At 33.6% G+C, this 14,555-nt stretch overlaps 2 protein-coding genes across 17 annotated transcripts in view; one reads left to right on the top strand and one right to left on the bottom strand.

Moving 5' to 3' along the window:
- Positions 1-14,555, top strand: part of pla2r1 (phospholipase A2 receptor 1) — an 868,273-nt gene that overhangs the window by 518,636 nt on the left and 335,082 nt on the right. The window lies entirely within an intron of this gene.
- Positions 1-14,555, bottom strand: part of hap1 (huntingtin associated protein 1) — an 88,740-nt gene that overhangs the window by 4,556 nt on the left and 69,629 nt on the right. For 4 of the 16 annotated variants that reach the window (XR_015502392.1, XR_015502391.1, XR_015502393.1 and 1 more), the window contains 8 exons: positions 13,398-13,472; positions 13,083-13,294; positions 10,399-10,614; positions 6,758-7,077; positions 5,026-5,220; positions 3,511-3,613; positions 977-1,026; positions 779-870 (listed from right to left, as the gene is read on the bottom strand). Coding sequence is in view for 11 of the 16 variants with exons in the window: in XM_087273379.1 (XP_087129505.1) it covers positions 993-1,026; positions 3,511-3,613; positions 5,026-5,220; positions 6,758-7,077; positions 10,399-10,614; positions 13,083-13,294; positions 13,398-13,472 (1,155 nt within the window). In the remaining 5 variants the exon portion in view is untranslated. Of the gene's footprint in view, positions 1-778; positions 871-960; positions 1,027-3,510; positions 3,614-5,025; positions 5,221-6,757; positions 7,078-10,398; positions 10,615-13,082; positions 13,295-13,397; positions 13,473-14,555 lie in introns of all 16 variants that reach the window. The other 12 variants (XM_087273379.1, XM_087273377.1, XM_087273378.1 and 9 more) reach the window with 4 other exon arrangements.

Below are 14,555 nucleotides of genomic sequence, written 5' to 3' on the forward strand. Positions count from 1 at the left end.
TAAATGTTTAAATTTGTTTTAATTATATAAAATCGGAGGGGGGGGGGGGGGGTCATCCTATAACCTATAACACTTGATAATATAAAACTGTTATTTGTCATTTGACTTTTCTTCTTCATCTGGAAACTTAAATGAAATGTACAGTTGGCTAGCTATTTCATTAATATTTTGATGAATAGTTCACCATACTATAGATTTTTTCCCCCAGGTGACATAAACATCAATATCATAAAGTTAAAACATGTATTAAAAACTAAATATTTCATTATGAACATTTTTTAAATAATATTTCTCCCTTTATTTCACGTCACAGGTGTTGAAAATGTAAAAAACTAGTAAAACAAACTAGTAAAGATATTGATTTAAAAAACAAAGTTTCATTTTTGTACTTTTCATTTTTAAATAATTACTAAACTTTTTTTTATTTAGGTTTATTTTTTTTAAGAGTAATGTTTTATGAGTATTATACTGTGTTATTTTCTTGTTTATATCATAAATAATAATATTATAAAATAGTTAACAATTGATTTTAGGATATAACTTTTACTTATAATATTATGTAAATAATTTGCATTCATTTAACGATAATTTGACACTTAAAATACAATCGATGTTTTATTTACAAAATGAAAAAAAATATTTATCTTAAAATTATTTCATGTTATTGTTTTAGAGAATGACTTCAGTGATGTTCCCCAATAGAAACATACATATATTCCAGCAAAAAGTCAGTTTGTTAAACAGCTGTGCAATACGTGAGACATAACATCATTCATACCTAAACCTAGATCTCTACAGGAAAGAAGATTGAATTAGTTACAAAGCATCTCGGTGTTATGCTATGATGGTTTGCTTTCTCATGAATGAATCCTGAGGTTAGAAAAAAAGAAAGTTAGCAGATGGCGTTCACATTCACAATTTTATGGATGTCCCTGGTAAAGATATATAAAAGAATCATGCCTTTATTATGTCTTACTTTACAGAAGATGGATTTATAACTGAACAAAGAGCCGGTTCCAGCGCTTCCTGTTACAGATTGGAGGAGGGAAAATAAGAAAACTGAACTACTATAAATAAATATTTGTTTGTACATTTTAATGCAGATCTTTATGACATTCTGACATTTGACAAAAACACTTTTTACATATAAGCAGGGCTTGACATTAACTTTTTTGATCACCAGCCACTGTGGCTAGTAGTTTTCCAGTGTTACTAGCCACTCCCCATTTTCACTAGCCACAATTCTTTTGTTGGGAAAATATATTTTATTTGCATAAATTCCACTTTGGCATTCTAAAATTGCTTGATTTAGTTTTTGAGATATTTCCACATGCCTCCTCATTTATTACACATTTTTTGTGTGTGTTGTATATGAGCTTGCTCAACGAGCACGAGCAAATGGGTTGTGGTTTCATAGCGTTTCACTACAATTACATGACTTTTCAGGGCTCAAAATTAAGGGTTTACCTATTTTCTCTCTGGCCACACCAAAAATAAATAAATAACTAATTACTTCTCAGCTAAAAATTTTAACAAATTAAATAATAAAAACAATCAAAATATAGCTGTATACACGCATTTATTAATTAAAACCTTTTTTTTTTTCAATGACATTTTAAAAATAATGATTGTAAAATATCTAAATAAATGTTATTGTAAAGGATATTAATGAATCCTTAAAAAAATAACTAAGCAAAAGAAAGCAGGTGAAAAATACTATGCGTGACATTGTAGGTATAATCACTTGTACACAGTTAACTTTAGGCCATTTAATAATCTGTTCAAAGAAACATTAAAGCGAAAGCGGCAACCACTGCTGCTTAAGACATTTTTTAATAATAATAATAATTTTAATAATTCCTTACATTTATATAGTGCTTTTAGTGCTGGGCACTTAAAGCGCTTTACACATAGAAGAGAATCTCCTCATCTACCATGAGTGTGCAGCATCCACCTGCATGACGTGACGGCAGCCATTTTTGGGCCAGAATGCACACCACACTGATTGGTGGAGAGGAGACAGAGTGATGAAGCCAATTGTGATATGTGGAGGGTTAGAATGCCATGATGTGGCCTTCTGGCCAGTGTCCCAGTTTAACCAGGATACCGGGGTTAAACCCCTACTCTTTTTTTGAAGGACATCCTGAGATTTTAATGACCACAGAGTCAGGACCTCGATTCATTCAAAAGACGGCGCTCACTGAACAGTATAGATTCCCCGTCACAGACAGCAGGTTGGGCGCCCCCTGCAGGCCTCACTAACACCACTTCCGGCAGCAAGCTTTTCCATGTGGTCTCCCATCCAGGTACTGACCGGGCGCAGCCCTGCTTATCTTCAGTGGGTGACCATGTGAGAGCTGCAGAGAGCTAGCTGCCGGCTTAAAAAGAATCTGGAGCTCTTGAATCTGGGTGCACATTCCTTGTGCACCCACAGCAGAACTGTGGATGTACGAGCATCACCCTTTGTCCAGTCTATTTTAAATAAAAGCGATCACACAAGTTGCATTTGCAGGCATGGTTGCTTTGTGCAAGGAAATGAGAGCGTGCAAGCTTTATAAACACTCGAAGCTCGTCACCGAGTGAAGAAAGCCTGGGTCTCACCATGCACGTGATCATCCTCTCGGTATTCACTTGCTTCCTTTTGCTTGCGCGATCAGTTATTTTGTCAGTTATGCTGCTTCTCGATAAACTACAACTTAAAAACGACTTTCAACCAGCCAAAGTGGCTAGTAGGAGCAGCTCTTTAACCAGCCACAGCTGAAAGCTACCTGCATTTGGTGAGTTGGCTGGTGTTAATGTCAATGTCAAGCCTCCCAATGTTGACAGGTATGATATCAGAATATTGTCTTCCATGTAAACATACAGATTGAAATATTTTAACTCTTTATATCCCACTTAAATATATTATATTGTAATTAATGTCAAGGAAGATAGTTCCTTGCCTGATAAAGAGTTAATTAAACACTTTTTTTTCATTTAAAAGTTGAATTTCTTGCCTGAAGACAACAAATACACTTTCAGAGCATCCAGAAAAAAAAAAAAGAAAAAAAAAAAGAATCGGTCATAAGTGTGACTGATGGGATTAAATGGGTTAAAAAGCAAAAAAGTTTGAGGTCCCACTTTATATTAGGGCCTTAAGTAATATGCACTCTAACTGAAATTAATAATTCGTTACAATGTTCTTATTGTGTAAATACAAGTTTTAACATTATATTTATGCTTGATTAAATACCTGCATGTAACTACATCTTTAACTAATTTCTGTAATTACAATAATAATTACATTATTGACCATACCTTACACCTTAACCCCCCCTTAAAACCACCCAGACCACTAAATAAGTCCCTAACCTTACCCATACCTAATCTCAAGAGCACCAGAAGAGTTTTGCAGTAAATTTATGAACACATTAAGTACATTGTATTCATCTATTTAATATAAAGTAGGACCAAGTAAAAAATAAATAAATAAAAGTGAAAAAGTATCAATTTATGGCAATCCTGTCTTACCTGGTGGAGAAGGAGGAGAGGAGGGCGGAGGGATGGAGGATCTGACAGCTAGTGCTCGGGTGTGTGGGGGGAGGTTGAGGGATGTTGGGTCCAGATGAAGTGACTGTGTTAATTTGAGGAAACAAACACAAGCTAAAGCTCAGCAAAGCATGACAGTCACGTACAGCACTACACTAAAGACAGGGGGGATAAAGAATACTTACACTACCAATAAAAAGTGGGAATAATCGACATTTGGTCACACTTTACAAGAAGGTTTCATTAATATTAGTTAATGAGTTTACCAGCATGAAATAAAAATGAACAATACTGTAGCCAGTGTTGAGGAAAAATCTATTGAAATGTCCATTCAGATTCTTCCATGTGTTCAAAATAATGAGAATATTTCCATCGCAAAAATGTAAGGCCTGCCATCTTCCTTTCTGTCTGTTCCAGCATTTTCTCTTTGCGTGTGGGATTCAACATATATTCATACTAATTCAGCAATTAATTTTTTTAAAGGTAACTTACATTACAATTAGAAAGTGAGTCAAATATTATTACTTAATTTTTAAAAGTGTTTAAAACTTTACTCGTTACTTAGAAAAGTAACATTATTGCATTACTTGTAATGTGTTACCTTCAACACTGTTTGTAGCATTTATTAATAATAGTTCATCATTTACTAATACATTATTAAAAATCCCAATTTGAGCTTTTTAACATTAGGTAATGTACGATGAGTTAACAGGAGTAACAACTGAAACTTTTCATTGAGTAAAATTAACAAAGATTAATAAATACTTTTACAAATATATTTATTCTTGTTTATGTCAGTAAATGCATTAACTAATGGAACCTTATTGTAAAGTGTTACACTGTATTGTATTTAAGTAGCAGAAATAGGTCTATTATACTCAGTAATGCTGCACTAAAATGCAAATGCAAAAAACTCTAACATTACAGTAATACATTTTTAAAGTTACAGAATTCCTTATACAATCATTTCCATAATCAAAAATATTAAGCAAAAAAAACCATTGAACAATGTCAATAAAAACAATCAAATGCATAGGTCACCCAAAAATGACAATTTACTCACTATTTACTCTCCTTTAAGTGGTTCCAAACCTGTATGACTTTTTTTTCTGTTCAACACTAAAGAAGATATTTGGAAAAAGCTTAAAACTAACCATTGACTTCAACAGGATTGGAACAAGCAAAGGGTGAGTAAATGATGACAGAGATTTTTTTGGAGGGGTGAATTATTCCTATAATAATAATGAAGTAGCAATATTAATTGGGCAAAGAAATTTCTAAAAGATCATGTGACATTACTTGAGTATTACCTGTACATTATGTTACAGTATATTACGGTAAAAGAGCTCTTTAAAATTGTAATAATATTTTAAAATATTACAATTTTAAACCAATAAATGGTACAATTTAAAAAAAAAGACTTTTGACCAGTAAAGAGCATATATATACGGCAACGGAAAATACAAATAAAATCAACAGAGTTGATTGTATTCTCACCAACAGTGCCGTGCCTGAGGTTAGGGAATTGGGACAGATCAGGCTCGTCCTCTTCTAGGTCATTGAGGCTGTAGACCTGCTGTAAGTCCACATCCAGCTCTCTGAAGTCTTTGGTGAGGACCCCCGGTCGTGGGAGAAGGATTCCCCCCAGATTGGGCTTTGCAAGCTGCTGCCACTGGTGCAGAGTCGCTGAGCCTGAGGATAAAAAATATGAAGGATGATCTACTGATTCATAATAATACTTGTAATACTTGATAATATCTATAAAATTAATAATAACAATAATGCAAAATATCTTTTATGATAATCACGTTTTACATTTTTGTAGCAAAATTATTTTTGTATTTTCAGGGAGTCAGTTTAATGGCAGGTTCCTGATTGTATATGTTTGTTGTAAGATATACAGTGTCAACAAACAAATATTATTTTCACTATTTACAAATGCTGCAATATTTAGAAAAAAGATAGCTAGTTCACATTTTTGAAAAAAATAACATTTCATTGATTTTATAAAATGAATTAATCTATATTATTTTACAAATAATTACATGGCTGATTTATGTCCATCGAGCTAAAAATGTATTCTATACACACATTCTATACACATTCATTCATTTTATTTTCTTGACGGCTTAGTCCCTTTATTAACCCGGGGTCGCCACAGAAGAATAAACCGTCAACTTATCCAGCTAGTTATTACGCAGCGGATGCCCTTCTAGCCGCAACCCATCTCTGGGAAACATCCACACACACATTCAAACACACACTCATACACTATGGACAATTTAGCCTACCTAATTCACGCAAAACCCATGCAAATGGAGGGAGAACATGCAAACTTCACACAGAAACGCCAACTGAACCGAGGCTCGAAGCAGCGACCCAGCGACCTACTTACTGTAAGGCGACAGTACTAACTACTGCGCCACTGCTTCACCCTACTTTATAGTTATTGTATACATACATTCTATACAATATATTTTTTAGTTGGTCAGTTTACAGATCACTAAAATAAAATACTATGTTAAAAAATTATATAAGGGTATAATAAATTAAAATACTTAAAATGCTAAAAAATATATGTTATTGGTGTTAAAAATGAAATAAAAAAATTAATAAATAAATAAATAAATAAATAAATAAATAAAATAAAATATTAAATATTAAATGTTTGACTACCCAAACTTCTAAAATTCCAAACTTTTTGAGAAAGATGTTAGTCCAATATCTTCCTTAGACAAAATACTTTCCAAACAGAAATGATCAAAGCTGCATGCATTTTGTCAAAAAAGATCTTAATATAAGATGAAGATAATTTTTAGGTAATTTTTTGTCTGACTGCTTATAATTTGAATTTTTTTGCCACTGAGTGCACCATAATAACGCACTACTGCTCTTCGGTCATCATGTGTTTGTGCCCTGACATGCACACTTTTCTTTATCCCAATGAACTTTGCTTCTTGTCTAAATACTACCATATCCTAATAATGGCAAAAAAAAATTTTACTCACATGGCATGTACCAAAAAAAGGTTACAAAATATACCTTTATTATTATTATTATTATTATTATTATTATTATTATTATTATTATTATTATCATTTACCTTCAGATTCTTGTTTTATGTATTCTATTACATTTTTACACTTGTATTTAGATTTTGGTTTGATCTAGATGTTCCTCTTTCATGACATGAGTTCTATTTGCGCTGTATGCGTGTGTATTCACTGACCCTCCAGTGGTTTGACGATCTGCAGTCGTTCGGGCAGATGTGAGCGAGAGGATCCTGTGCCAGAGGAATGTGTGGAGGTGCCAGAGTAGTTTGTTCCAGTAGAAGCCGTGCTGCTATTGGGTGTGAGGAAGCCGCTGGATCCACCATCGCTGCCGCTGCTTCCGCTGAGCAGAGCGCGGAGCTTTCGTTCCCTTTCCACCTCGAAGAACGGACGCTCAGATGTGTGGCTCTCCTGACGCTCCGAGAGAGACCGCAGCGCTTCTTCTAGATCCTGTCCACCAGGAGTACCAGGCTGACCCAAACGCTTGGACTCCAACAACCTATGCAGATTATGATTTCTTAATATAAAGTTCATGAATCTTTAAAAAAAAAAGTTATTTTATTATTATTAAATGCATTTTTTATTTCACCAAAATAAGTTAAATCTATGGAGCCCCTAAAGTGACTTGGAAAAAAAGACTTTTGAATGCACAGACAATACTATGTCATGTGCACAGGATACATAATAATTGTGCACAACATAGGCATACATATCATACGCACACAACATACATACCATGTACACTTGACATAGACACATACATATTGTGTCTGCATGACATAGGTATCGCGTGCACATGACATAGACATACATATTGTGACCGCATGAAATGAGTATCAAGTGCACATGACATAGACATAACATATCGGGCACACACAACATATCATATTGCATGCATATGATATAGACAGATATTATGTAAGCATAACATATGCGTGTACACGATAAAAGTCTTTTTTTTTTTGGACGTCACCTTAGGGGCTCCATAGGAATCATATAGAATTCAATATATTTTTTTAGCCCTGACCTGAATAAGATGTCACATAAACATACAAAAGAGAAAATAAGGGTTGAATTTTGAAAGTTTCCATGCAATTGAGTCTTTCTTCTGTTTGTTTTTAGGGGTTAGTGACAATTGTTCATGAGTTACTTTGTCTTAAACAGTTAAACGGTTGCTGTTCTTCAAAATAACCCTTAAGGGGCAACCAATATTTTGGTGTTTCAGCATGTTTGTGTATTTAAACACTTTTAAAAAATGACTACATTTTTGAGTTTCACCTTTCAAAGTTCACACGCTCACCGAAGTTAAAGATTTTAGGGGTCACCAAACTTGTTCCTGGAGGGCCAGTGTCCTGCAAAGTATAGCTCCAACCCTAAACACTCCTGAACAAGCTAATCAAAGTCTTATTAGGTATACTTGAAAACTTCCAAGCGGCTGTGTTGCGACAAGTTGAAGCTAAACTCTGCCGGGACACTGGCACTCCAGGACCAAGTTTGATGATCCCTGCTTCTGAGGGCTTCTAAAAATACATAAGAGTCAGATAATGAATACAGAATAATATAATTTGAACAGAATGAAGATATTTTGTTATTTGTTATTAAGAAATGCCCTACAGAAGCTACAGAAGAATGTTCTGTAATTAAATCTACCCCAGTCTTTAAAAAATGGTTTTACTTCCCAGCTTAACGCAGCATTTTAAAATAACTAAAACATTTTTGAAGATTCTGTAAGCTCTATGTAAACGTTTGACCTTAACTTTAACTTTCGGCAGCCATATGCTTACTTAGTGCTCAAGCATGAATCGTCATCATTTCATGGATGTACACTAAATGGCTAGAGAATACCAATAGTGCACTGTGAGGGCCCTATCATAAGCCCAGCACAATGCGGCGCAAGGCGTGAAGCAATTGTTGTTTGCTAGTTTCAGCTTGGCGCAAGAATTGTTTTGACGTTTTGCACCACGCGATTTAAATAGAAAATACATTTTCGCTCATATGTGCGCCCAAAGGCGTTCTGGTCTAAAAAAGGAGGTGTGTTTATGCTCATTGTTGGCGCGTTGCTATTTTGAGGAACTAAAATAATCTGTTCAATAGACTAGCTTAGAGGAGTTTTAAAGTCCAGCGCAGAGAGCGTTAGTTGTGCGCCTCGCTTGCACATTGCTTAATATACACAAGATGTACAGCAATACGCAAATATCTTGACAAATGCTTTACAAATGTTTAGAAATGGTTCAAATATTTTTTAGTTTATTCATGACAGTTTGCTTTTGTATAATGTCATTAGTAATAGTAGCAGTAGTATTTATTAAGTGCATATGTTTATTTGTTTTATTAAAAACAAGCTTTGTCCACCTGTCAGGTTTTAGACCATATGGGGCACAGCATGTGTATTTGGATATAACTTAGTTTTTTTTAACACACTTCGTTATTATTGTTCATTTATTTGTTTGCTGGAAATTAGAACTGAATTTAGAAATAGTCTTTGCGCATATTAAACCAAATTAATTATGTTGGCTTATGGATGTCTGTGCAAACAACACGTTTCACTATCCACTAGAGTGAAAGTGAAAGTAAAGAATGAGGCGGCTCATCTCTCATTCTCGTGCTGTAGATAGTCTGTTTAACTGTTTTACATTTCCAGTTTTTCCACTTACAAAGTCCACCATGTAAATAGCAAATGCGCTAATGGCGCGACGCAACTGACTCTTAAAGGGAATGGGAGATGAGACTCTGATTGGTTTATTCTCAAAACACATCTATAACTCATTAAAAGATAAGCTTAACCCTGTTAGACCATGCGCCGTGGTGCAGAGCGGATTTTCCGTTCTTAAAATAGCAAAAGTGGATTCTGACAAGCCCTTAATGCTTTTGCACCTTGCGCTTTGCACTTTGCGCCTGGATTGTCAAAATAGAGCCCTGAGTGTTTGCGCGCTGAATGAATTTCCATGTCTGACCACAAGATGGTATCCACAGCGGAATACTATCAGTGTAAGTCGTTAAATTAATGAAGTGGTTTTCAATTAGAATATATATATATATATATATATATATATATATATATATATATATATATATATATATATATATATATATAACAAAAGTAAACATTAGCTAATCAGATTAAAGTTATAAGGTTGATAGTCAGGCACGCTCGCTCCTGTTAGTGTTATCAATCTGGCAATTTGCTTTAAGTTGTCTTCGGATGGGCTGGGTGAAAATAATCCTCACTATTATTTTGAATTTGGACTGCAATACTTAATTGATTTAATCCTGATTTGTCAGCTGCAACATTGTAAGGTATGTTATTCCAAGATAACAACCGCTAAATATCACAGGCTCATCCGGTAACTTTAAATCACCTTGTATGTCAGTGAATAAGCATCTGTTCACATCCATATACCTACATCTACGTTCATAAATATCAGCTTGTCTCTCATGCCACTGTTTTTGACTGTTTGCCACCATCTTGTGATGGAATAATGCGCAGGTTATTGTATGATAAATCAGCTCCATTCAGCTGTTTTCATTCCTGTCAGCTTTGCATTTAAAGTATAATGCGCAGGTTATTGTATGATAAATCAGCTCCATTCAGCTGTTTTCATTCCTGTCAGCTTTGCATTTAAAGTATTCATAAACTATCACGGCTCAGAACGATGTTCTGATGCAACATTTTTATATTTTGTTGCAAAAAGCCATGTATCTGATAAGTGGAAGCCGATAAGCTTGTCAGGCTTTATTCTGCGATAACAACCTCCTGGATGTACTTAATTGTCAACAAAATCTTAATGAAAAGCTGAAAATGTTTTTAATGGAGACTGACCCATGATCCTGCGAGTGTGTAGGAGGGGAGTTTTTATCCTCCATGATGATGCTTATGTTGTCTGGTTCATTATAGCTGGTCCGTGGTGTGCTGATTCGACTGGAGCGTAATGATGTAGGGCTTGAACCTGGAAGCTGAGGAGAGGGATTCTGAGAGCGCAGTCGAGACACCTGATTGGCCACCTTCACAGTCTCAAACACCCGCAGAGGATGAGTCCTGTACAGAACATTCAGCAGATGATCACGCCAAGGGTTTATAGAAACAATTAAATAAATAAAAAAAATAAATAAAAAAAAAAAAATATATATATATATATATATATATATATATATATATATATATATATATATATATATATAAATTTATATTTTTACTCAGTATTTGCTGTCTACTATTGATATATCTAAGCTCTTTGAATATACGTTACCATTCAAAGCTCTGTGGTCATTATTTATTGATTTTTTAAATTAATTAAAAAAAGAAAGTATATAGAAATGAACACTGTTATTCAACAGATTCAGTTAATCCAAACTGACAACAGAAACTTTTACTGTAGTCAGTCTTGCACAAGTTTTAGGATATTTTGTAAATGGTGTTGTGTTAAAAGAAGGCTTATTTTTAATTTGCCATTTAAGTTGGTAAGAGAATGAAAATGCAGCTAATGTAACAAAAAAAATAACCCTAAATATTATCATTTTGAACTTTCTTCTCATCCAAAAAATCTACAGAATTTTTAAGATAATTTCAACATTGTATACAGGGCTTGACGTTAACTTTTTTGATCACCAGCCACTTTGGCTAGCAGATTACCAACATTACTAGCCACCCGCAATTTTCAATAGCCACAATTTTGTTGTTGGGAAAATATATTTTTTATGCATAAATTTGACTTTGACATGCTAAAATGACTTGACTTAGATTTTGTGTCATGTCCACAAGCATTTAACTTTATTGTGTGTTGTGTTTCACCTCGCTCAATAAGTATGAGCAGATGGATTGAGGTTTCATATTGTTTCACTACAATTAGTTTTTATTTCCCATGACTTTTCAGGGCTCAAAATTAAAGATTTAACAAATTTATCTTTGACCACACCAAAAATAAATAATTACTTTTTAGCTATACATTATAAATAATTTCAAAACAAGCAAAATATATCTGTATAAATACATGCACTTTTTATACAACAAAACTTATCTTTAAAAAAAATGTACATTTTAAAAATAATTATTGTCATGTATCTAAAACTACGCATAGTCATGTCCTGGCTAAAGATCTTAGATCACCATTTAACTAAATGGGCAGTTAATCTCCTATTAAATAAATATTACTGTGTGTGTGTATATATACATATATATATATATATATATATATATATATATATATATATATATATATATATATATATATATATATATATATATAATTAAACCATATTAACAAAAATATCTATAAGCAAAAGAAAGCAGGTGAAAAAAATACTATGCGTGATAACAAAAGAAAGATCACATTAACGTTAGCCCTGTTAATAATCTGTTCAAAGAATGGTTAAAGCGAAAGCAGCAACTGCTGCTGCTCACAAAAAGACTTTTTTTTTTTTTTTAATCTCAAGCTTTTGAAAGCAGCAGGACTGTGGGTGCACAAGCATCACCTGTAGTCCAGTAAATTTCCAATTGCACCAGTTGAGTTTACAGGCATTGTTGCTCGGCGGAAGGAAATGCAAGCATGCATACTTTATAAACAGTCGCGCGCATCACATTACCTGTCTGCCTGAGTGATACTCTTCTCATTCTCACCTGCTTTCATTTGCTCTCGCGAACACAGTTATGTTTGTCAGTTGTGCTGCTTCTCGATTATAAAATTACATTTGCATGAATATTGGGCCATTTTTATTGTTGTACCCTACTTTTTAAGAAAACTACAATTTAAAAATTATTTCCAACCAGTCAAAGTGGCTAGAGGGAGTAACTGTCTTACCCGCCACTGCTGAAATCTCCCTGCATTTGGCTGGTATTATTGTCAAGCCCTAATTTTATATAATAACAATAAGAAGAAGAAGAACAGTAATAATAATTAAACATAACACAAATAGGCAAAATAATATAATATGTAGCATAATAAATTAACCAAATCAGAGTTTTTTATTTTTTTTAGAAAATCATATTTCACAAGATTAATGTATTTTATTATTTTTTTTTTTTTCAGTAAAACCTTTGGTAAACTAGAGGTGTGACGAGATCTTGTGCCATTTATTATTATTATTATTATTATTAATTTATAATATATAGAATATTTTATGCAACTGCCTGTCAGTTGAATTTGTGGGAAAACATTTTGCATTGTTTATATGTTTTTTTTCTGTATACAATTTATTAAAATAAAACTATTATTTCATAAAGCAGAAGCTGATTTCAAAATGCACCTTTTTAGTAAAATAAAAGGCTATTTTTTCAATATATATTAGCACTAAAGATTTCTTTAAAGTCTAAAAATCTCGTCTTGTTTTCATGAACCCAGTCTCGTGTCTTAGCTCGTCTAATGGGATATGTGTCTCTAGTAAGCACCCTTAATTTAATAATTAAGTAGACAAATCTAGATAAATGAAACCTTAAAATTAAAAAAAAAAAAAACATTTAAATGTTCATGAAGTAACTGAACAGTAGCTGTATGTACTCAGGTGACTAACTTGTACTCAGTAGGTGCTGGACTGTCTAGGCCTTTCCGGAAGGTTCCTTCAATCTCAGCAGCAAGTGAATCCATTGGAAAGACAGCTGCCAGTGTGCTGTACCTCTGCACTGTGCTGTTAGGCAAACTCTTATTGCGCAGGTTTTTAATGTCCTCTCTGGCCTCGTGGAGCATGTCTTCACACTCCGAGTATCTCTCCTGCAGTTCCTTCAGCTGCCGCCAGAGAGAGACACAACATCAATAACCAACACTAAGCACAAAACTGTTCATTCTTAATGTGAAACGCTGTTGGGAGACAAATAGTGCTGGATTTTACCTCTGTTTTAAGCTGCGACTGAGACTCACGAGAGGCATTCAGATGTTGCGTTAACTCCTCGTTCTCTGTGCTGAGCTGATTATGGATGGAAATGGTATGTATTTATGCAAATGTGTTCTCGAAATTGCCACCTTGAAATTATAAGGTTCTATTTGCATACTGGACAGTTCTGAGATAATGCGTTTTACAGTTGTGCATTCCAATTAGAAATATTATGTCAGAAACAAGCCTCTTTTCTGCAAATGACAAAGACATGAAAGGTAGTTGGAATATAAAGCATCAAAATCCTCAAATTTTAAAATGTTGGCTATTTGACCTTTAAAGCCTTTATATCGTAAAATGAAATTGTACAATTATTAAGACTTATAAAAGAAAAACAGACAATGCTTCACATACATACTGCATATTTAAACTTACTAATAACTTAAAATGTCTAATAATCAACTTAAAATCTCACAAAACAACAAAAGCACCTCTAAATCAAGGTGTTGAAGAACTCATTTTTCAAATGGTTGAGATGTTATTAAATGCATTTAAATTTCGAAGTGCTGATTCACTGAAAAAAAATGAAAAATCTGCAAAATTGTTGCAAACAATTTATATGTGTTGTTGGCACCAGTGGCGTAGTAGCTGGTAAGTCAACACTTGGCACTCCAGTGCTCTCGGAGACCCGAGTTCGATTCCTGTCTCGATGTCCTGTACTGACCCACGCGTGTACCCACGCTTTCCTGTAAATACTCTATATATACTCGATATATTCCTGTCAATACTCTATTTATACACATTGTTTAAAGTCAGCCCAATTAATTTTTTACAACTGCTTAATAAAAAAAAGAAATTAGTAAATCCAAAGGATCATTTTTAAATCATTTTTGTCAGTGTTGGCTCACAATTAGAACTTTATAAAGTTTAAGTTTGATAGGTTCACTTACTGTAGATGAAACCTTTTAGCTTTCTAAATAAAATGATCTCAAACATGACATAAAATGTAAATAACTAAAATAGATAACTAAATTACTCTATTCTATCCATTATATACAAATATGTGATCAGGCTGGATCACAAAAATGTCGTCCTAATGGTGCTTTTTTTTTCGAAATAAAAAGTTTACATTGATGATCGGTTTTAGATGGATAGAACAGATACAATTTGTCCTAG

This window comes from Danio rerio, chromosome 11, assembly GCF_052040795.2.
Source record: "Danio rerio strain M-AB ecotype USA chromosome 11, GRCz13ab, whole genome shotgun sequence".
NCBI classification, from domain to species: Eukaryota; Metazoa; Chordata; class Actinopteri; order Cypriniformes; family Danionidae; genus Danio; species Danio rerio.